The sequence below is a fragment of the Peromyscus eremicus genome, chromosome 4 (genome assembly GCF_949786415.1).
Source record: "Peromyscus eremicus chromosome 4, PerEre_H2_v1, whole genome shotgun sequence".
Classification (NCBI taxonomy): Eukaryota; Metazoa; Chordata; class Mammalia; order Rodentia; family Cricetidae; genus Peromyscus; species Peromyscus eremicus.
The window spans coordinates 138,362,250-138,385,754 of NC_081419.1; the positions used below are offsets into that span (position 1 = coordinate 138,362,250).

Consider the following 23,505-nt stretch of genomic DNA (forward strand, 5'->3'; position numbering starts at 1 on the left):
CTGGGAAGTTGAGGAAGAGGGCCCAGCCTTCTGGAGCAGGTATCAGTTGAAGGGCTTGGGGTCTCCCTTTGGGACTCCACCCTTGCTCAGTCTGGATTCCCCAGGAAGAATGTTTTCCCCCCTCCCTCACTTTGCAGTGCCTTGTCTGGTTTGACGCTCATATGTAAACTAGGCTAGCCTCAAACTTGTCATGAGAACCCTGCCTCTGTCTCCTGATTGGTGTGCACCACTACCACCAGCCAGGTCACTTCCCCCCACCTCAAAATACTTTGTGGCACTGGGGACTGAACTCAGGGCCTTATGCATGCTAGGCAAGCTCTCTCGAGCAGAGCAATATTCCAAGACCTCCTCAGGAAGAGCTCCATGGCCTTAATCTAAGACCCACAGAAGACAGGGAGGAATCACTCTTTCACTACATGGATGCAGATGCTGAAGTCCAGGAATAATATCCTATTCTGCAGCAGAGGATAGGACAGAATCGGTATTTCCCACATCCCAGGTGGCTCTCCAGGTTAGCTCTAGTGAGGATTGAGAGTGGGGCAGTCGGAAAGAGCAGTTACTCTGGCCTTAACCTGTTTTCTGTGGTGATCTACATGTCCCTATAGACAGGTTACTCCCTGGATGATCAGAGCTACAATAGCACTAGGCCATGGATGAAGAAATATGCTCCTAGGGGGACATCCCAGGCTGGAGATCACTGGAAAACACCTCTGACAAACACACTTCATGTTTTACCCTTTTACACATCTCTACAGAGTAATATAGTATAGACTGTAGTGTGCTGGTGTGTGTGTGTGTGTGTGTGTGTGTGTGTGTGTGTGTGTGTGTGTAACTGACTCTGGGATAGCCAAGGGTACCAAATACTCACACCTTCTTAAAAATATTATATTGTTATTGTATATGTGTGCAAAATGTGTGGGCAGAGAGCAACTTGCAAGAGTCAGTTCTCTACTTCAACCATTTGGGTTCCAAGCATTGAACTTAGGTTGTCAGACTCGGTTTTACGTACCCTTTATCACTGAGCTATCACACCAACTCCCAAATGCTCACAACTTGTCTGAATAGTTAACTCTCCACCCTAACGTATTATCTGGGTGACTACAAAACCAAGCTGTGGAAGCACCATATTGGTGAGTCCCTCAGAAACGTCTCTGAGTCCACTGTGGAAGACTCCACGGTTGACCTAGTCTGAAACCATTGACAAATGCCACCGAGCCAGCGGGGCGGTCGGCTCTATCCAAGGTTCTGAAAACGCCTGCGTTGTGAGGTATCTGCAGATACTGGAGGCTTTCCTGCTTCAGCCAAGAGGCCGCTCTAGCCCTGCGTCTTTGAAACCTGGGCATAAAAGGGGGGGGGGACACACTCATCCCAGACTCAACCCCTGTTAATTCTTCTTTTCTTTCTTTCCTTCTTTTTTTTTTTTTTTTGAGCAGAGAATCAGAGACAGCTGAGCAGTGTAGATATGATTGTATTCTTGTCTCTTTCACTGGAGGCAAGATCAATTTGAAAAGAGGTTCTATTGAAGAGTGACCTAAGTTGTAGTAAATGGAAATGGGTTCTAGACTGAATTCTGCCATTCATTGGCTTTGTGTTCATGGGCAGTCATTTTCTGTCTTGGGTGCTTAGTTTTTTTCATCTATGAAATGAAAACTGTGCATTAGATAAGACGAACAGTTCTTCTGCCCTGGGATTTTGAGGACTCAAGTCAGGAGCCAGGGTGACTGTGAAGCTGTTTACTCCACACGGACAGTTTTAGACCTCCCAGCTTCAAAGGGTCCAAACCTCAGATGTTACTTTCTGCAGGGTCTCCACGATTGGCTCAAGCCTGGACTCTAGGGGTGCTGAGGGGTCCCAGGGTAATCAAGCTTCTGGGGCAGGGCTGGAGGGGAGGAGGAGCACAGGAGAGCATGTCAGATCTGGAAAGCCTCAGAAAGCAATCCTGGATTAGGGGATTAGACACTCCCGCCCCAGGAGAAAATCTGGTCCCTAACCGGCAGGCGGCCTCATTCTCCCCTTCCCCCACTCCATTCCTGGCCAGCCTGGGGCCAGCATACCCTCCCTAGAGGCTGCACCATCTCAGGTGGAAAGATGGTGTTCCGGGTCCTCACTGCTGCCTGCTCTCCACTGCGTTTCATCCATAGATCATTCCACGTCAGAAAGCCCCTGTCTGTGGTGTGAACTCCAGGGACTTGTCTTGGGGTAGGATGCTGAGACTCTAACCAGCCTGAGCACCACGAGAGAGTTCTCTACAACTCCTCTAGTGGTAGCCACTGGTTTAAAAACAGGATGGGCCAGACAGACCCATTGACCTGAGGCCCCTCGGGGCAGCATGGTGCCTCACTGATAGGGGCCTAGGCTCCATCTTCCTTCAGCTCCAACCTCTAGGACAGATCTGGGAACTGGTCTGGTTTTCCTTCCAGGTCTTGCATCACCAGTTTTGTAGACAGGTTCCCTGGGGCCCTTATATTTCACAGCGCCCGCCCCTGCCGCCTCAGTTCCCCACATCTTCCCTCCAGGGGTCACCTCGGACCCCCAGTCAGGCAGTCGCTGCGGGGCCGCCTCCCCGCGGCCGCGACCTAGTTCCCTGCCGTTATTTTTAGGGCGCGGGATGGCACCTGCCCACGTGCCGGGCCCCGCCTGCGCCGGAGAGTGGAGGGGGGGGGTTTGCTTCTGCTCTAGGAAGCTAGGGCCGCGTCCCCCGCAGCACCCCCTCCATCCTACCCGTGCAAGCCCCCAGTTTTCCTGCGAGGGGGCCATTGGAGCTCTCTGCCCTCCCCTCACCCCCTCTTCTCCCTCCCTCCGACTCCCCCCCCAAAAAACCCGCCAGTGGCTCACGCCTCCTGCATACGGGATGAGGTGAGCAGCGCTGCTGCTGAGAGGGGGCGCGCGCGGGTGTGAGCGTGTGTCCGTGTGCGAGTGTGTGTGCGCCGGGCGGGCGGGCGGGCGGGCACTGCAGCTTCTTCCTCCGTGGAGCGGAGAGCGAGCGAGAGAGCTCGAGCAAGCGATCGGCAAAGGCGGGCAGAGGGGCGCGGGTGAAGCGGCGCAGCCATCCCGGGGCCGGCGCCGCGCAGCCACCATGCTCAACAACCTGACGGACTGCGAGGACGGCGATGGGGGAGCCAACCCGGGTAAGCAGTGGTCCGGGGGCGGCGGGGGAGGGGGCGGCGAGGAGGAGGGCAGCTTCGGGGTGAGAGGCGGAGCGGGGGCCGCCTCCTATAGAGAAGAGCCGGGGACTGACCCAGGCTGCGGATGCGGGAGGCCGCTGGGAGGCTTGCTCCATTGGAATGCGCTAGGCGCTGTCCGAGGTTCTGGAATGCGCCGCGCTCCGAGGCAGATGGGGGACCCCGGGTTGGGATGATCCGCGGCCTGGGGCCAGACTTGGATTAGTTAAACCTGAGAGACGGTGGAAGGGGATGGGATAGCTGGAACAGGGCTGACGTGCCGTTCTACGGGCAGGAGGGAGGCTCCTTTCCCCGAGAGGGGACCCGGGCGTCCTGGCGCAGAGCAGGGACCAGTGGCTTCTGGGGGCGCAGTCTGCTGCAGTCCCTCGCTCTGAGCTTCCAGCTGGAAGGCGGGGGGAGTGATGGCTCTGATGTTTGGAGGCATATGATAGCTCCTGTCTGGGCTGCGGTGACCCCTTAAGGGGTACTTGGTGCAACCAGGACCCCCTCCCCCAAGGATCCCTGAAGTCCTTATCTCAACCTGAAGCTGCCTCCTCTGTGGATTTGCAGGTCTACTTTGCTGAATTTCCTGTCCCTCTCAGTTCTCAATGGGTTCCTATTCAGGACAGGAAGCAAGATCCCGTCTTCACCCTTTTCCCCTTCTCTTGGTACCCTGGGGCAGCAGTACGGTTTTTAGGGCGGGGCGGGGGGAAGTCTTTATAGTTAGCTCTCTTAGCTATCCTGGTGAGGCCTCAGAAACGGGGTCCCGGTGGCTGTATCCCCAGCGCCGTGGCGACACTGCGGACTCGCTGCGGTGGGTGCAGAGTCTTGCCAGGAGCTGAGGGGCTCTGGAGCAAATCCTTGTGCTGTTCCGGTTCTCCGTCATCCTTCACTGCCGTTTTTCTGCTCCGAGGTCTCGAGGCCAGCCACCCCCTCGGGCTCCCAGGCCCCTCGCCGCCCCCAAGCGGTCTCAGCCATCCATCACTGCTGTCAGCCGCCCCCAGCCCCCACCCTTTAGCGGCGCTGCGTCCCCTGCGCACTAGCGCATCTCCAGTGCCTGCTGTCTGCACTCAGAGCTTTCAAACGCTCCTCTAGGCATTGCTTGACCCTCTGGGCTGAGACTCCCACAGACCTCCCCAGGAGATGGCCCGAGGCCCCAAGAGCTGAAAGCATGATCTCGCAGACACTAGCAGGTTTGACTCCGAGGTCCTTGATTTTGGATCACAGTCGGGGCCAAGTGGAGGCGTGGGAAGGCTGGGGGCATCAGCATCCCTGGTCCTTTGTCCGAGACACCCCCTTCCCATTCTCCCACGAGGCCGAGTCCTATACAGGGGACAGAACTACTTCTGGCCAGCTCATTCATCTCTCCAGTGACCCTGAGGTCACCTCATCAGGCACTGCTTCCTTGGCTGCAGGGGGAGGGGGTTGTAAAAGTCTAGTCTGCTGCAGCTCTAGGCATCTTGAAGCAGTGCTCCCGGAGCAAAGGAAAGGGATGTTACTTCCTCCCAGGATCCTCCTTAGATGCCTCCACTGTGAGACATCCCTGCTCCCAGAATGGGTTCTGTAGATTCCTCAGCACCTGCTTCTTCCACCGACCTTCACTGGACCTCTGTGTTTTTTTGGGGTCGCCAAAGGCCTAGTAAAGAGGCATATGTGTGCTGGAAGCAGAATTTTAACTAATAGTTCTTTCCAGTTCTCAGGACTCCCTGTTAATAGCAGGCCCATCTGGAGACTTTCTTTCTATATATAGAGTCCAGCGCTTGGAATTAAGAGTGGCCAGAACCTGGGTCAAGCAGTCTGCATCCCAGAATGGGAAGGTCTCCCCTGGACTCTTGGTGAAGGTGGTAGGAGGCACTAAAGACTTCCTGGGTTCGAGCAAAGAAGGACCAAGAGCCCCTGACTCTGAGTGTAGATTTCCTGGAACTAGATGGAAGGATCTGGATGTGTTGACCTCAGGGAGAGTATGAGGACTCCTCTGGGCCAAAGAAGATCCCAAGGATATTGTCCCTGGCATCCAGATCTCCTTTCCCTTTGGGGTCTGACGCCCCCTTTCCTTCCCCAAGCTGCCCTGGGGATTCCCTCCAGGTCCAGCCTCTGGCCCCAGGGGAGGCTCCTTTGCCTGCGCCTGTTTCCTCCGGGCGAGATCTGGCCTCCGCAGCTTAATTGAAAGCCGATTCAGGCTGAGAGCTCCCAGGGGGCGGGGACGGGGGGGCGGGGGCGGGGAGGGCTCAGCCTGGGTCTGGCCTGCCTCTTGCGCGCCTCTAGGCGCTCCCCCATCACCTAAACTCCTGGCTCTAGGGAATCAGGACGAGTTTCCCCTTTGCTGTCCTGCTCCTTTGAGAATACAGACGCTCACTCCCCATCCCCCTTAACTAGTCAGCCCAGCGTTCCAGGCAGGGCACAAAATCAGCCCTTGGCTGATGAGGCCGGGAGCCTGGCGTCTGGCCCAGGCAGCGGATGGAAAGGCGGGACCCAGGACGAGCCGACCAAGCTGCCCCCTGCCCTGTGCTCCTTTCCTGGCCGGGATCCGGCCTGTAGTCTGTAGTCTGGCTCTGCGCTGTGCGCGGCGTTACATAAGCGGGTGCGGGCGCGTGGCCGGCTCCGCGCGCTGTGCTGTAGGTCCGCGCTGTCGCCATGGAGACGGGTGCCCGGCCTCCTAGTTCCGGGGTCTCTGGCCAGGATGTCCCCCTTCCAGCTGGTTAAGCGCCACTCGCTGGGGCAAAGAAGGAAGGCTTGAGAGGGGGTGCGAGAGACAGAGGGGAGGGGCTCCTCTGATGGTGTGGTTCGGGACCTAAAAGAGGGTGCTTCTAAGAAAAAAAAAAAACCCAAAAAAACCCAGCTGTACAGACTGAGAAGCCCTTAAATCCTGCAGCTAAGGGAAGGACGTGGGATAAAGAGCCCAGGCTGGATGGGTACCAGGTGTGCTAAGAATGGTAGTTGCAATAGTAGCAGTAGGTACACTACCTCGAGTCGTCTTCTCCCAAGCCACTGTTCATGGTGGCCACCATGGTGTGTGTTATTTCACTTGACCCCCTAGCCACCCTATGAGTTAGGCCCAGTTAGTATCCCTTTGCAAGAGGAGAGTGACTTGCCCAGGCTGGCGACAGAGCTGGGGAAACTGGTACTGAAGCTTAGCTTTCGCAGCTCAGCCCTTCCCTGAAACACTAGAGATTTTTCTCTTACACCCCATTAGCTTCTGTAGTCCTGACTCTCCTGTGGCAAGATCAGAAGGCGTCTGGTCAACATTTTAAAAGGGGACAAGATCCACCTTACTCTCATTTCTCCTGGTTTCTGGTCCCAGACAGATCTTTTCAGATTCTGGGGTCTGAGAGGGAAGTCTTGCAGAGTTTTCCTCCAAATACTGTTTCCTGAACATCTATTACGTGCTGGCTCTCATAGGGAGGATGGGCCTGTTATTCCCAGAAACTCACCCCGGTGAGAGGAGAGAATGACTGGTGAGGTGGAGGTGGGTATTTTTTGGAGCAGGTGCTGTCCCCACTCCCCAACTTTCAGACAAGCTGGGTACATCATGCTCTTGAGAGGAGTCCCTGGCTGGGTAACTGAAGGAGGGTTCCAAGAGGCAGGGAGAAGGATGCAGATGTTAGATGGATGAGGACACCAAGAGAGGACAGCTTGGAGATTCAGGGTCCACGGGGCCTCAGCTTTATTTGGAACTTGGACAATGGTGATTCTCCCAAGAGTCCACGGAGGTGTCTGCTGCTGGGGCTTCTTCAGCCCTGGTGCTGAAGGAGGTTGACGGCTGGAACTGCCGAATTATGGCCATGGAAACCGTACATCTTTTGGGAAGGACCCTTCTTCGCACCAACAGAGTCTCCTTGGCATTGCGTGATGACCCTTGGCCCCTCTGGTGTGCAGCTTCTTTCATGGGCATTGCTCCCTCCTTGTGCCCAGGCAGCTTCTGGATCCTCTGGTGGATCACCCTCAGCTAAATCCAGCCTCTTCCCCACCCCAAATTCCTCTCTTCTACACTTCCAGTTCACGAAGATATAGCATCATTCTGCCCATTGACCCATGCTAGAAACGCCAGGCATTATCCTGGATTCTTCCCTCCCCCTCCCCAGACATCTGGCACAGCAATGCCTCCATAACGCTCGATGCTTGAGCTTTTCCATTGCTCCATATTGCTGTGACCTAAGTCATTGTCAGCCCTCGCCTGATTGTGGAAATGCTCTACTGCTGTATTTCTCACCTGAAGCCAGAAGGCTTGCTGCAATACTCAAGTCAGGTCATGACACTCTTGGGCCTGGAACTCAGTGACTGCCCATTGTCCTCTGGATGGGGTCCAAGTGCTTCAGGATGGCCTGCCACTTCTTTAAGGCTCACACTACCTCGAGTCGTCTTCTCCCAAGCCACTGTTCATTCCTAAGCCCCCATGTGCCCCTTCCTAAGACCCTACCTAGATCATGCTTTGTTCAGCAGTAACTTGTTCTGTTGGCTGCCACATCTGGGACATCAAACACACTGTTCTGGGTTCTCTCTGCCTGGAACACCCTCCTGTCACCCTCCCAGTCTAGCCCTTACTCATCCTTCAGTTCTCAGCTGACGCGTCACTTCCTCTGCAAAGCCTTCTGTGACCTCTCAGGCTGGGCTGCGTGCCCTCCTGCATCCCTCAAGTTTCTTTCACAGACTTTAGCAGTCTTGTCTACAGCTTCTCTCTTGGCTTTGGTTTGGGTCCCTAAGGGCAGGGACAGTGTCTTAGGCTGTTCGATTCCTCCTCTGACCACTCTGTCAGCACATGGTAGGAGGACAGCAAAAGGGAGAATATAGGGTGTCAGAAGGGTATCCTTGGGAGTCCAGAGTTCTCTGCTGTCCTCCCTAGGGGAAAAAATCACACGCCACCCACATACTAAGATGGGCTCATTTATATCCAAGGAAAGAACTCTGGAGATTCATGGTTGATGAACTAGGACCCTCCCTCAAGAGCAAAGAAGGACACATATGTTCATCAGGCACTCAGAACAGCCAGCGGTAAATTGGGTTCTTTATCCATGCTGCCAACTAAAATCATGCAAGAAGACAGCGCCAGCCCAATTTCTCCAGCATGTGACCCAAGGCTCCGGGCGTTGAAGTGGCCACAGAGCTCTATGCAGGATGGATAGGGGACAAGTGATCAGTGTCACACCCGACTCCTCTTCTTCTCAGGTGATGGCAACCCCAAGGAAAGCAGTCCCTTCATCAACAGCACCGACACAGAGAAGGGAAAAGAGTACGATGGCAAGAACATGGCCCTGTTTGAGGTGGGCTGCTTAGGCTACAGTTAGTCACGCTGGCTCATCAGTGCTCCCTCCCTCCCTCGGGAAGAGTAGACGCCTCTCCATTCCTCCCTCAGGTCCACCATCTTCCCCAGCCTCCCCTGTCCCTCCTTGGCCTTTCCTGGCTTTACCTCGTGGTTCCCTGTCCTCCTCTCCTATCTCACCGCTCCCTTCTCCTGTCCCCCTGCTTCCTGCTCCTCTGTTCCCATTGCATCCCAAACTCAGTGGCTTGACCTTTGTCCCCATCTCCTACATCCAGTTCACTCCAATTGCTGCCCCGAACTTCTGGCTCCCTAAATGGACCCCTTTCCTCCATAGGAGGAGATGGACACCAGTCCCATGGTGTCCTCCCTGCTCAGTGGGCTGGCCAACTACACCAACCTGCCCCAGGGAAGCAGAGAACATGAAGAGGCAGAGAACAATGAGGGGGGAAAAAAGAAGCCGGTGCAGGTGGGGCATGGAGGGGGGCAAAAGGGGGGAGAGGGAGTGTGGGAGAGGAAAATGGACCTTATGGAGCAGTGAAGCAAGGAGGGCAGTGGCTTTGTGGGGGAGGGGAAGGAGTGGGAGATGAAGGATGGCGATGGAGGATGCATGAGGGAGGCAAAGGGAAGGGACCTGGAGGAGGCGTGGGCTAGGCTGTTGGTAATGAGTGGGGCGTGTAGGGACTGATGCTGGCCTCTCTGGCAGGCCCCACGCATGGGCACCTTCATGGGCGTGTACCTCCCGTGCCTGCAGAACATCTTTGGCGTCATCCTCTTCCTGCGGCTCACTTGGGTGGTGGGCATCGCAGGCATCATGGAGTCCTTCTGTATGGTCTTCATCTGCTGCTCCTGTGTGAGTGACCCCTCCTCTGCTCAGCGAAGACAGCTGGGGTTTGGTTGAGGCCTAGGGGAGGAAGCGTGAGACCTGAGCTTTTTATAGGAATCTCTACCTATGATCTTTGAGGGTAAATTAGGTCTGACCAGTCCTTCCTGAATCTCATGGGCTTCTCTCTGATGACTGTCAACCAGGCTTCACCTCTATCTATGTGTGTATGTTCGTGCACTTACACAAGTACTGCAGATTCATTGATGAAAATGATAAATGCAGAGAAGAAAACAAAATTCAGCATAATTGCACAGGAGTTAACGTTTTTGGAAAGTCCCTCCTCACACACAAAATGAGATTATGTCTCACAGATAACTTTGCAACTAGATTCTTGCCATCCACATTAAAAAAAAAAATCCAATATCTATTGACCACCAAACTCACATTCTTGTGTCTTCACACACAACCTTGAGACCACTCTGCATGTGAGGATGTCAGTGCTGAAGCCATGCCTCCCATTTTACATATGCAAATACTGAGGCTGGAAAAGTGAATTGTCTTTAGTTATAAGTTACCTCGGGGCCAAACTGGGGTGACCAGAGTTCTCTGGCATGGTAGCTCCTCCTATTTTCGTGGTGAATAAGAGGTTATTTTTTGAGAAGGGCTTGGCATGAGCAGAGGTTGGAACAGACCCAGAGAGAAGCTTCAGGAGAGGAGAGCCTGTGGGTTTGGCTGGTGGCTGTGGGGTATATTGGCTTGGCCGTCAGCCAGACCACTGCAGCCCCCAGCGGCCACCATTGTGATGATCTCTTTCCTACAGACGATGCTCACAGCCATTTCCATGAGTGCGATTGCAACCAATGGCGTGGTGCCTGGTATGTGACTGGGGCCTTTGCAGAGTGAGGGAGGGCCAGGGCCTGATGATTGACACGAGAAACCGAGGGCCAGGCTTTATGGGCCATCAGGACCCACGACCCAAGACAGTATCTCAAACCAAGAGTTGGGCTATGATTGTTCATGGGTTAGGTAGGGGCGAGCCTGCTGGGTTTAGGGAAGGAGGCAGATGTTGGTGTTGAACAGGGCAATGGTCACCTTCTCCCCGCCTCAGCCTGAGACCCTCTTCTCTACCATCCTATTTTCTGAGCCATGACCTCCTTACAGGGGTAATTAGCAACATGGTAATAATTACTGCTGCCAGCTCCATGCAGAGTGGTTGGCTGGATCTCCTTTCTGGGGCTGCAGCCCGAGGTCTAGAGAAACCTTCTTCTGCCCTCTGTCCCTAAGCTCTGCTCCCCACAGAGCTTCACAGGGCCCTATGATCCTCTCACTGATACTAGGTTTTTTTCTGCAGCTGGTGGCTCCTACTACATGATTTCCAGGTCCCTGGGCCCAGAGTTTGGGGGTGCCGTGGGCCTCTGCTTCTACCTGGGCACTACCTTTGCTGGGGCTATGTACATCCTGGGAACCATCGAGATCCTGCTGGTGAGAGGGGGAGAGGAGGAGGTGTGGGGTCTCAGGCTGTCAGCCACGTAACCAGTATTCCCCGAACACCTGCTATAGGCCAGGCCACTGCTTAAGGCCAAAGAGAAGTCGGATGTGGTCTGTCTCGAAAGAGTTCCCAGTCTGGCTGGGGAGACAAGATACGATAATTATGTAACACAAACAGCTGTGGTTTATCAGGCACCCACTGAGTTCACAGCATAGCTCCAAGTGCTTTACAGTCATTATCTCCAATCCTTAGAGGTTTAAGTATTATGATGGCATCTTACAAATGAGAAGTTCCAAAAGGCAGATAGATCACTAGCTCAAGGTCACTCAGCTACGGGTGAGGTGGCAGGTGGGTTGGTAAGAGTTAAAATAACAGCTGGAATAATGAGAGCCCACCCCATTCCAGGGAGCATGCAAAGCAGTCTTTCGATGTTAGTTGCAGAGACCCGATAGATGGTCCTTAGATTGTAAGAGAGATCCATGAGGGACCCGTGTAGAGAGAGCTGTTAGGAGTAGTGATTGATGGGGAGACACTAGGTGTCTGGGCTGTGTTTGAAGGACAGGGCAGCTGCCTTAGGCCTCCTGTTCTTTCTGTTTGGGTGGGTGAAGATGAGGGATCCTTGGTTTAAGGAAAGAGGTGCAGCTTAGTTGCCTAGAATGCTCCAAACCCCGGCTTTGCTTCTCAGCACTGTATGAACTCTCTACACCTGAGAGGCTGGAGGATCATAAGTATGAGATCGCCCTCAGCTACATAGTGAGTTTGAAGTCTGTCAGGGCTGTGAGAGATCCTGTCACGCAGGGCGGTGGTGGCGCACGCCTTTAATCCCAGCACTCGGGAGGCAGGGGCAGGCGGATCTCTGTGAGTTCGAGGCCAGCCTGGGCTATCAAGTGAGTCCCAGGAAAGGCGCAAAGCTACACAGAGAAACCCTGTCTCGAAAAACCAAAAAAAAAAAAAAGAGGTCCTGTCACAAATGAAAAGAAAAAACGGATCTAACATTTCCCAGCCCCCTGTCCTCTGCAAGCCCTAAGACTTTCAGAGTAGTAGTTTCCCCCTCCCCACGAATCTCTCATGTTTTAGAAGATGGCCGTTTTACAGATGAGGAGTGCAAGGTCAGAGAGTCTCAGGAACATGCTGAGGGACGTAAACCTGCCTTCCTCTGGCTTCCAGGGTCTGTGCTTGTCCACTGTCTCCCATGGCCTTAGGGAACCAAAACCAACAGAGCCAGAGCTTCTGGTTTGGGGGCAGAAGAGAAGAAATCAGGGATTGGGGGTTTGAGGAGGCACATTGGTGTGAGCACTGTGGGCCTCTGTGACTAAGGACATTTCTAGATGTATTATCAAACAGTTCTGCCCGCTGCCCAACACTGAACAATAGCAACGTAAGGGAGAAAATGATCCAGTGAAATCACAAGCGTTTTAGTGTGTCTCTCACGTTTCTATATTTCTGTATGGTATTTTGTTCTGTCTTTGTAAAGCACAACTCCACCTATAAATATTTCCTTAAGAACCTGAAAACTCTCTTTATTTATAAATAAAAAGTAACCTAAATATAAGCATCTTAAGTTTAATGTAGACATTTTAGAAAATATGAATGTGCAAGGTGTCACATTTTAATTATTCAATAAAAGCTTCCATTGTCCCTTTTTGTTGTGTTTTCTTTTTTTTTTTTTTTCCGGTTTTTCGAGGCAGGGTTTCTCTGTGTAGTTTTGCGCCTTTCCTGGAACTCACTTGGTAGCCCAGGCTGGCCTCGAACTCACAGAGATCCGCCTGGCTCTGCCTCCCGAGTGCTGGGATTAAAGGCGTGCGCCACCACCGCCCAGCTGTTGTGTTTTCTTCTCTTTCATTTTTTTTTTTTTTTTGAGACAAGGTTTCTCTGTGTAGCCCTGGCTGTCCTGGAACTCTCTTTGTAGACCAGGCTGGCCTTGAACTCAGAGATCCGCCTGCCTCTGTCTCCTGAGTGCTGGGATTAAAGGCATGTGCTACCACACCCAGCTTGTTGTTTTTTGTAAAACAGGGTCTCCTTGTAGTCCAGGCTAGTTTGTTACTGGTGATCCTCCTTCCTCAGTCTCCTGAGTGCTTGGATTACAGACATGCCTGGTACCACTGGTAGACGGATATCCCTACAAACACATCTACAATTGTATAAACACACATGAGTAAATATTTTCACATATAAATTTATAAAAATGAGGTCATAAGATACATTATTTTTTTTTAAACTTGACCTTATTCACCCAATACACTGCATATAGTTTTTAAACTCTTGAAATGAGTGAGGTCTTGCTATGTAGCTCAGGCTGGTTTCAGATTCTCTTGCCCTAGCTTCCCATAGTTTGGGATTATAAGCCCTGTACCACTGTGCTGACTGTGGGTAGTTTTTGAGTCAGTCCATATAAATTCATGCCTTTCCCACCTTTGCTGCTGGCATTAAACCCATGGCTTATGTTCATACTGAATGTGCTTTCCATCACTGAAACATGTTACAGTCCCATGCCATCTTTTTAAATAGCTTTGTAGTTTAAGTAGAAATATCAGATTTATTTACCTACCCTCTAGGGATAAACATCTATTTTTTCAACCTTTATATCATAAATAATAAAAATAATAGCTATAATTAATAGTTATAATAAACAATAGCAGTGAAGGACCTTTCCCAGCCCCTTTGAGTGCCATTTTCATTGGCTGCTTCATAGACATTGCAGGAGAGCACACACCATCTTTAGCCAGTGCATTGTTAATGGATGCCATTTCCCATCTTGGAGGTCATTTCCCTGGGGTGAGTCTCAGCTGGCCTGTCCTGGGTCATCTGTCTGACTTCCTTTGCTCCTTTCCTGCAGGCTTATCTCTTCCCAGCCATGGCCATCTTCAAGGCAGAAGATGCCAGTGGGGAGGCAGCAGCCATGCTGAACAATATGCGGGTGTATGGTACCTGTGTGCTTACCTGCATGGCCACCGTTGTCTTTGTGGGTGTCAAGTACGTCAACAAGTTTGCCTTGGTCTTCCTGGGTTGTGTCATCCTCTCCATCCTGGCCATCTATGCAGGGGTCATCAAGTCTGCCTTCGACCCACCCAATTTCCCGTGAGTGCTGTCTTTCTGAGTCTACAGTAATGTGGTCCTCACTGGCCCAGCTCAGGTCTGCACAGTCAGAGTCCCTACCAGGTCCCCTCTCTTTTCACCTCTCGGAACTGGAGTGTGTGGGTTGGGAGCAACATTTCCTGGCAGGGTAAATGTTTCCTATTTAGGGAAGCTTATTCAGAATGGGATAACATTTCTGGAGGTGGGAAGAAGTTCTCTTGAGTGTCTCAACTGCTTGCTGGTGGGGACTTAGGAAAGTAAACTATAATTCGCTTCTGAAGGAATACACTCTGTGTGGTGGGGAAACTTCTGGATGGGTCAACATCCTGGAATGGACAGTCTTAGTTTTTGACACCTTCTCCAGGATGGGAAAGAACCCAGAAGAGAGAGCCCAGGGTTCAGGTCCCCTTTGATTGTCTTGCTTCTCAGATACAGAGTCTGCTGTATCTCAGTGGCAGAGGATAGGGCTCAAAGGGTGCTGTCCACGGTGCTGAACAGAACAGCGCCAGCAGGCTAGTTCTTCACTTTGCATGCTAGTCTCGCTTGGGAAACTTTATAGAAACTCCAATGGCCATGCTCCAGACAAAACTGGAATCTCAGGATGTGGGACCCCGAAATCTGTGTCTTTAAAACTCCCAGTGGCTCTCCTGTGAAGCCAGGGAGAGATCTTGTTCCTCCCACCTCCCTGGCTCGCTTCTCTCCCTAGGATCTGCCTCCTGGGGAACCGCACGCTGTCTCGTCATGGCTTTGATGTCTGTGCCAAGCTGGCTTGGGAAGGAAATGAGACAGTGACCACACAGCTCTGGGGCCTTTTCTGTTCCTCTCGCTTCCTCAACGCCACCTGTGATGAGTACTTCACCCGAAACAACGTCACAGAGATCCAAGGCATTCCTGGTGCCGCCAGTGGCCTCATCAAAGGTGGGGGAAGGGAGGGCTTGTGTCTGTGGAGTGCTTCAGGGATTGTAGGTTAAGTTGTCAGGACTAGGGGTATTCCTTGGGCTTCAGTTCAAGCCAGTCAGCTTTAAGTGAGCATCTTGTGTAGGCCATGTTCTGTCCTAAGCGTTCTGGAGAGGTAGAGGCGAAAGAGTAGAACGCACTTCACTGTTATTAAGAAAGAAAGCCAGTGTTCTCTCCCTACTAAGTACTTAACACTGGGCTAAAGCACTGGGACCACCACATACATGAGTCTCAGTACTTGGCCTTGGGGATTGTAGTGACAGATAGATGTATTAATAGATTATGATCCACAGAGATGTGTATTCAGTGAGCAGAGAACCACGAGGAGGCACAGCATCCATATGTATCAGTTGTCAAGAACAAGGCTTCCTGCACTTGCCAAGGGAGGCTTTGGAGGACAAGTAAGAGATCGTCAGCTATATAGGGGAATACGGAATTACGAAACATAGAACAGCCTGCTTAATGTGTGTGGCCATGAGAGTCACAGCCTGTCCTTCTGACCACAGGTCATTCGGCTTGACTAGGGGGGACATACAAAGAAAGGATGAGAAGGGATGATGCTAGATAGGGTGGTATAAGCCAGACTGTGGCTGGCCCTGGAAGCTTTGCTGAGGAGTTTGGGGTCACATCCTGAAGGCAGTGGGGGTGAAGGAGACAGATGCTGGGAGCCCAGGAGAAAGATGACTCTTCTGAGAAACAGTGATGGTTTCAGTAGTAATGAAGTAGGGGTTCTCAGATGGATCTGCTCTCCGGCCCTGAGGCGTCTGACAGTGTCTGTGCACACACGCACACACACACTCTCTCTCACACACACTTTATTTTAGCTTGCACGCTTATATGTGTGTGTACATGGCATGCATAGGACATCTTGCTGGAGTCTCTTGTCTCCTTTCACCATGTTGGTCTCTGGGATTGAACCCAGACTATCAGGTTTGGCAGCAGGTGCCTTTACTCACTGAGCCATCTTGCTGGTCCCTGGAGATATTTTTTTTTTGATCATGAAAACTAGAGGGTTTGGGGCTAGATAGATGGCTCAGAGGTTAAGAGAACTTGATGCTCTTCCAGAGGACCTGGGTTTGATTCCTGCACCCACATGGTGGTTCACAACCATCTGTAACTCCAGTTCCAGGGGATCTGATGCCTTCTAGTCTCTGCAGGCACCAGGCACATGTGAGGTCCACAGACATGCATGCAGACAAAATACCCATGCACATAAAACATGAGAAAAACTAGAGGGATGCTACTAACATTTAATGTGTAGTCGACAGGCTTCTGCTAACACCCTATAGTGCAGTTTGAGAGCTCCCCAGAGCAGAGTCATTGACCTCACCTGCCACTGGTGTGAGGTGGGGGAACCCCTGGAGTGGGAAGAAAAGGCTAGTTTGAGAAATATTCGTGAGTGGTGATGGACTAACGTTGAGATGCCTTGAAGCAGAGGAAGGGAACAGGAGCAGTTGAGAGCAATGCCAAGATGTTTGAGTTGATTGATGCTGGTGCCATTACCAAGGTGAGAGATGTGGGCATGAGTTGGGGCTTGGGGTTTGATGAGGTCAACTGGGGACGTGTGGAGTCAGTCTCAGAGAGGATTTTCTGTGTCTGTCCCACTAGACTGGGCTATTGAAGGGCAGAAACTCAGTCCCATTCAGCTTTGAAATCCGTGCCCACACCCTGGCACAAAGCAGGAGCTTGGGAAATGGTGGGGATGAGATTTGGTTGGTCTTAACTTTTTGTTCCCCGCCCCCTGCTGGTCTAAGCTCTGGCCCCCAACTTCTGCCCATCTCCCTGAGTACCTCGTCTTCCTACAGAGAACCTGTGGAGTTCCTACCTGACCAAGGGGGTGATTGTGGAGAGGCGTGGGATGCCCTCCGTGGGCCTGACAGATGGCACCCCTGTTGACATGGACCACCCCTATGTCTTCAGTGACATGACCTCTTACTTCACTCTGCTTGTTGGCATCTACTTTCCCTCAGTCACAGGTGAGCGGGAGCTGGGGAGGGGGCATCTGCCTGGGAGTGGGTGGACGGGAGGTTCAGGGACAAGATGCACGGCTCTGAGTTCGATAACTCTGCCACTAAACAGCAGCTAATTGTTAGGCCCTATGGGAGAGGAAGGGGTCAGGCTCAAAGAAGGAGCTCAGGAGCCAATATGACAAGGCGAGGTACCAGGCTCCGAACTCCAATATGTGTCCTTTCCTCAATAGCCCTGGCTTCTATCTGAACTGCTCTTCTGCCAACAGGGATCATGGCTGGCTCAAACAGGTCTGGAGACCTGCGGGATGCCCAGAAGTCCATCCCTACTGGAACCATCCTGGCCATTGCCACCACCTCTGCTGTCTGTATCCTGCATAGCTGGGTTATGTCCACCCTGGGTGTATGTGTGGGGGTACTGTGGGAGGCATGGAGGTTGCTACCTTCTCTGGTGGCTCAGGATGGGTGGTGGTGGAGCATCACCATGCTAGAGATTCTCCTTCATTCTCTGCCATAGACATCAGCTCGGTTGTTCTGTTCGGGGCCTGCATTGAGGGGGTCGTCCTGCGGGACAAGTAAGTGGAGGAATGGGGGTGGGTCATGTCCTCCGGGAGGGGCAGGCTCAGGAAGAAACTGACCTGGCAGAGTGGTGGGGACCTGAGCAAGGGGCCAGTGGGTGGGAGACTACAATAGTTGCGGATCTACTCATTTTCCTTTTTATTGAATATTTTATCTTTCTTGTCACTGAAGCCTAAGAAGCTCAAAATATGTCTCCTTTGGTTCGGGATAATGATATATCTATTTAAGATCTATTCATTCATTCATTCATTCATTCATTCTTTCACCTAACACTCCTGTGTATTGTTCACTGCCTTGAAGGTTCTGAAGGAAGCAAAGAGTAACACAGGTTATTTATTTATTTATTTATTTATTTATTTATTTATTTATTTATTTATTTATTACAGAACTACAGAGAGCACACAGGGGGTTCAGCGTGACCTGGTCAAGTGAACACATTAATGAACACATTAATGAACACATTACTACTAGTTTTAGGGTAGTCTGGCTCCCATTTATCTCCTTTAGTCATAGACTGCCCATGAGATTGCCAGGGTCCGGCAGTTCCTTCTCCTCAGCTCTTCATGTAGCATTTGAAAGGCTTCTGCAGACATCCCTCTGAGGAAAAGTTAGAAGGTTTTTTTTTTTAATTATTTGTTTATTTTTATTTTATGTGCATTGGTGTTTTGCCTACATGTATGTCTGTGTGAGGGTGTTCGATCCCTTAGTACTGGAGTTACAGATAGTTGTGAGCTGCCATGTGGGTGCTGGGAATTGAACCTGGGTCTTCTGGAAGAGCAGTGCCCTTAACCACTGAGCCATCTCTCCAGCCCCTAGAAGGGATTTTTAATACATTATAATTTGTCCTGCACTAACCACAGATCAAAGCATTTGACTAAAACTTAGCTCAGTAGACTATTATTATTATTATTATTATTATTATTATTATTATTAATGTGCATTGGTGTTTTGCCTGCATGAGAGTGTCAGGTACTCTGGAATTCGAGTTACAGACAGTTGTGAGCTGCCATGTGCGTACTAGGAATTGAACCCGGGTCCTCTGGAAGAACAACCAGTGTAGACTTTTCCTGGTCATTGTTCCCTAAACAATACAATGTGACATCCAGGTGCACAGCACTTCTAGTGTGTTGGGGTTGTCAGTCACCAGACATGATTCTGAGTTTCCAGGGAAGTATGTGCCTGCTGGTGGGTACTGTACCACCTAGAGAAGATTGGAGCACCAGAGAATGGGGCATCTTGGGAGCAGGGGCCCCTCCCCGCCACAGATTCTGAGTGATGTCTGCCTCAGTCTTTCTTCCCACTTTCTTTAAAAATTTATTTGTTGCCAGCTGTGGTGGCACACACCTTTAATCTTAGCATTTGGGAGGCAGAGGCAGGCAAACCTCTATGAGTTCAAGGCCAGCCTAGACTACATAGTGAATCCCAGGCTAGCCAGGGTTGTGTAAAGAGACAAAAAAAAAAAATTATTATCAGTGTGTTTGTGGGGGGGGGGGGAGAGGGGGTATGCATATGTGTGCAGGTGTGTGTGTGTCCCATGGCACATGTGTGGAGGTCAGATAATGACCTTCAAGATTGGTTCTCTCTCTCCACCATAGAGTCTAGGGATCAAACTCAGATCTGAAAATTTTGCATCTATGACTGTTAGTTTAGGGTGGTTTGATCTCCATGCATCTTGTTTAATCATAGACCTCTCATGAGACTGCCAAGGGTCCCTTTCTGAAGGACAGGCGCCTTTAGCCACCAGGTCATCTCACTGGCCCCTTTTTAAAACTTTATTTTCCTTTCCATTTTCAGTATTGAATAGAGATTAGGCAACTAGAAAGGAGAAGGGCACTGCAGGTGGAACGGACATTTACAAGGGTGAAGAGGGGAAATGACTATGTTATGTATTTCATGTGCATGTACTTGTGCATACTTACAGCTGTACTGGGTTTAGTGCCTTGGTCCCTCACTTCTGGAGAGCATGTGTACACGCAAGGGATGGGGAAGAGACTCACATTAGCACTTTGGTCTCTTTGTGTCAATATAATGGGGTTGTGAGGCTGGACTGGAGTCAGGATGGGGCCCGGGACTGGAGTCAGGATGGAGGCCTGGACTGGAATCAGGATGGAGGCCTGGGCTGGAATCAGGATGGAGGCCTGGACTGGAGTCAGGATGGGGCCCTGGTTTTTCTACAAGGAAATTAAAGCTTGATTTTGTTTTAAGAAATGGAGTCAACTGAAAGGTCTTTAGGTGGGGGGTGTGACCAGGTCAAATGAACATTTGCATATATGATGTTAGTTTAGAGCAGTTTGACCTCCATGCATCTCATTTAATCATAGACCTCTCAGGAGACTGCCAAGGCTCCTGCAGTCCCTCCATCCACAGCTCTTTGCCTGGTGTTTGAAGTATCTCAGCAATGCCCCGGGAGCACATCTCCAGGGACAGGATCCCCCAGCTGCAAAGGCAGCATCTCCCATATTCCCCTCCTTCTCCATCTCTTGCCTCTCTTCCCCTTCCTCTCCTTCCATTCTTTCCCCTTTTAAAAAATATTTGTTTGTATTTTATGTGTATGAGTGTTTACCTGCATGTATGTCTGTATACCATACATGCTTGGTGTCCATGGAGGCCAGAAGTGAGTGTTGGATCCTCTGGGACTGGAGTCACAGGCAGTTTGTGAGCTGTTGTGTGGGTGCTGGGAACTGAACCCAGGTCCTCTGGAAGAGTAACCAGTGCTCTTAGCAGCTGATCCATCTATTCCGCCTCATCCCCCTTTTGGAGGTAGGGTCTTGCTACACTGCTCAGGCTGCTCTGGAATTCCTGGACTCAAGGAGTTCTCCTGCCTCAGCCTCACAAGTGGCTGGGACTGTGGGCACATGCCACCACACTCCTCCTACTTTAGGACAGTTATACACTGATACACAATTATTTTGATTTTTTTCTCGAGACTGGGTTTCTCTGTGTAACAGCCCTGGCTATACTAGAACTCACTCTGTAGACCAGACTGGCCTCAAACTCAGAGATCCGCCTGCCTCTGCCTCCCGAGTGCTGGGATGAAAGGTGTATGCCACCATGCCTGGCATGATTTTTTCTAATTTTTAAACATTAGCTTATTTTTTTTTAAAGATTTATTTATTATTATGTATACAGCATGTATGACTGTAGGTCAGAAGAGGGCACCAGATCTCATTACAGATGGTTGTGAGCCACCATGTGGTTGCTGGGAATTGAACTCAGGACCTCTGAAAGAGCAGTCAGTGCTCTTAACCTCTGAGCCACCTCCCCAGCCCCAACATTAGCTTATTGTATGAATGTGTGTGTGTGTGTGTGTGTGTGTGTGTGTGTGTGTACATGTGTGCACATGGGCATATCTGTACCATTAGTGCAATATGATGTCAGAAGACCACTTGTGGGAGTCAGTTCTCTCCTCCTACCGTGTGGGTCATGGGATGTGACAAGCGCCCTTCCCTGCGAAGCCATCTTGCAGGCCTTTTCCCTTTCGTTCTCACACCCTCAGCACACAATGCAGCCAGAGCCCCCATTTTTTACATGGAGACGCAGCAGTCCCATCGAGCCGATTGATTTTCTTAGGATCACCACGTTAACAATGGACTGTATATTAAAATCATATTCATACTCTGTTCTGGGCAGTTTCCACATTGTGTCTCCTCCTCCCTCACCATTTGTGTGAGGTAGGCTCGTGGAGGTTCTCAGCTTACAGCAGAGGAGAGGCAGTGACATGCTCAAGGTCACACAGACAGGAAGTACCAAGGATATCTGTTTGTGTCTCTCCTTTGACCACTGTAAAGCCTAACCCTGTAGTCAGCATCCTGCTGGGTATGCCATCGGTCTGGGGCAAGCTTCTCTGGAATCCAGGTGGCATTGCTCACCCAGTGTCTCTGTCCCCTTCTGTGTCTTTCCAGGTTCGGGGAAGCTGTGAATGGCAACCTGGTGGTGGGCACCCTGGCCTGGCCATCTCCATGGGTCATTGTCATCGGCTCTTTCTTCTCTACCTGTGGGGCTGGACTACAGAGCCTCACAGGGGCCCCACGCCTGCTCCAGGCCATCTCCCGGGATGGCATAGTGCCCTTCTTGCAGGTCAGTATGGCAGAGCTGCCCCACACAGTAGACCAGTCATCTGAGCCCCTGCCCAGCAGACACTGAACCAGGGCCACCGCCAGCCTTGAGTTTCCTCCTAGGTACTGCCCACAGCTGCACTAAAAAGGAAGGGACCTTATTTGGGATTTGGTCTGTGATCTGTGCCATCTCTGAATACTATCTGCTCTTAGAGGAAAAACAGATGGCTCTTCTCCAGCCTAGGGGGCAGTTGGGGACTCAGAGAGCCAGCGACAGGGCTAGAAAAGGCTGTCTTTTTCTGTGGTTCTTAAGAATAAATCCATAGAGCACACAGACACATCTCACCTGTCCCTCTACGGGAGTCATTTCAGTGTTACTGCATGAGGGTGGCAGTGAGGGTGAGTGAGACAGAGAGAGTCTGCTGTTCCCCTGGGTTCCCTAGAGGACACAGAATAGAGCCAGACATCTCTCCATCCCCCCTCCCTGGTTATAAGAGTCCTGCCTCTATTCCCCTGCTTCCCAAGACTGAAGGCGTCAGTCCCCCACCATGGCCGCTCTGTTCTTAGGTCTTTGGCCATGGCAAAGCCAATGGAGAGCCAACCTGGGCGCTGCTGCTGACTGCCTGCATCTGTGAGATTGGCATCCTCATCGCCTCCCTGGACGAGGTCGCCCCCATCCTTTCCATGTGCGTGCTAGGCCTGGGGCCCACCCATTGGCCCCATGAGCCTCTCTTCCTGGGTCCCTCTACCACCACCTTAACAACCCCAGGACGTTCCCCAGCGGCCGCAGAAGCCCCTCCCCTGTTGTATAGATCTCACCCTCACACACTTGAGGGTGTGCTGTGAGGTTTGGCTTTTCGTCATGACTTGGCCCTCTCCTCTCCTGCTCACCTCTCTTTCCTCTGTGTCCTGTTTTTGCTTCAAGCCTGGGTTTCTCTCTCTGTGCGTCTCCCTGCCTCCGCCTCACTCAGAGTCTTGCATTCTAGGTTCTTCCTGATGTGTTACATGTTTGTGAACTTGGCCTGTGCGGTGCAGACATTGCTGAGGACGCCCAACTGGAGGCCACGCTTCCGATATTACCACTGGTGGGTGCCCATTTCCCCATCCCTTCCCGCAGAACCCTCTCCTTAGCCTCACTCCAGATCTGAGGTCCTCAAACAGGGTGTCTCCTCCTCTCCAGCTTTTGTATCCAGACGGCTCAAGGAAGGTCGAAGAAAGGGGTCGTATGGTTACAAGCAGTAATGTGACAGAGTCAGAAACAGCCTCAGTGACCATATCTCTCCTTTGTCCACAATGCCCAACCTCTCACAGTGTAGCAGGAAGGTCAGAGTCAGCAGGACTCAAATCCATAGCCTGACTCTCCACTTCCTACCTCTTTGAACCTCAGCTGCCTCAGCTGGGAAGTGGGCACAGTAGCCAACCCCCTCCTGGGTTTCTGGTGAGCATGTTGGCCGGCAATACAGGGAGAATTCTCTTTTTGAAGGAGCTAAGATCTCCTTACCATGTTCCTCTGTGGCTTTTCTTCTGTGATGGGAAGGACCATGCTCACTCCACAAAGAAAAAGTTGAGTTCACAGCAGGTGACTGGCCCATGGCCACCCATAGGACTATGAGATAATAGGCTTTCTTTTTAAAGACAGGGTTTCTCTGCGTAGCCCTGGTTGTCTTGGAACTAGCTCTATAGACCAGGCCTCAATCAAACTCACAAAGATCCACTGCCTTTGGCTCCTGAGTGCTGGGATTAAAGGTGTGCACCACCACCGCCCAGCAGGATAATGGACTTTCATGGAAGCGGCCTGATTTGGGTCTTAGGGCTCGTTGCTGCTAACCTCTTTCTGGAAAGTCTGCTTCCAGTGTGTCCATGGACCACTGTCTCAGAAACCATGTGAGCCCATCTACTTGGAGCTGTCCAGCAGGGTCTAGGGAGAGAAACTAGATGGGGTTGTGACTCTGGAGCCAGGTGGGGCATGGAGCAGTGTCCTGTCTATAGCTATTGTTTATTTAGAAAGCCCCTGTCTGCATGGTGCTCAGGGCGACAATGGTGTGGCCTTTAGATCTAGATGACCATGTCTTGCCCAGGCCTTGCCTGCCACCCTACTCTTGCTGCCCAAGCCCAGGCATCACCATCAGCCCTGCAAAGCAT

General features: G+C 51.5%; 1 protein-coding gene across 1 annotated transcript in view; it reads left to right on the forward strand.

Annotated features, from left to right (window-relative positions):
• The first annotated feature begins 3,076 nt into the window (after positions 1-3,076).
• Positions 3,077-23,505, forward strand: part of Slc12a5 (solute carrier family 12 member 5) — a 32,031-nt gene continuing 11,602 nt past the window's right edge. The window contains exons 1-14 of the mRNA XM_059261915.1: positions 3,077-3,128; positions 8,325-8,419; positions 8,753-8,884; positions 9,122-9,268; positions 10,062-10,116; positions 10,593-10,723; positions 13,567-13,808; positions 14,512-14,723; positions 16,568-16,738; positions 16,999-17,097; positions 17,247-17,304; positions 21,211-21,385; positions 21,931-22,049; positions 22,350-22,448. Coding sequence (XP_059117898.1) covers positions 3,077-3,128; positions 8,325-8,419; positions 8,753-8,884; positions 9,122-9,268; positions 10,062-10,116; positions 10,593-10,723; positions 13,567-13,808; positions 14,512-14,723; positions 16,568-16,738; positions 16,999-17,097; positions 17,247-17,304; positions 21,211-21,385; positions 21,931-22,049; positions 22,350-22,448 — 1,787 coding nt within the window. The remainder of the gene's footprint in view (positions 3,129-8,324; positions 8,420-8,752; positions 8,885-9,121; positions 9,269-10,061; positions 10,117-10,592; positions 10,724-13,566; positions 13,809-14,511; positions 14,724-16,567; positions 16,739-16,998; positions 17,098-17,246; positions 17,305-21,210; positions 21,386-21,930; positions 22,050-22,349; positions 22,449-23,505) is intronic.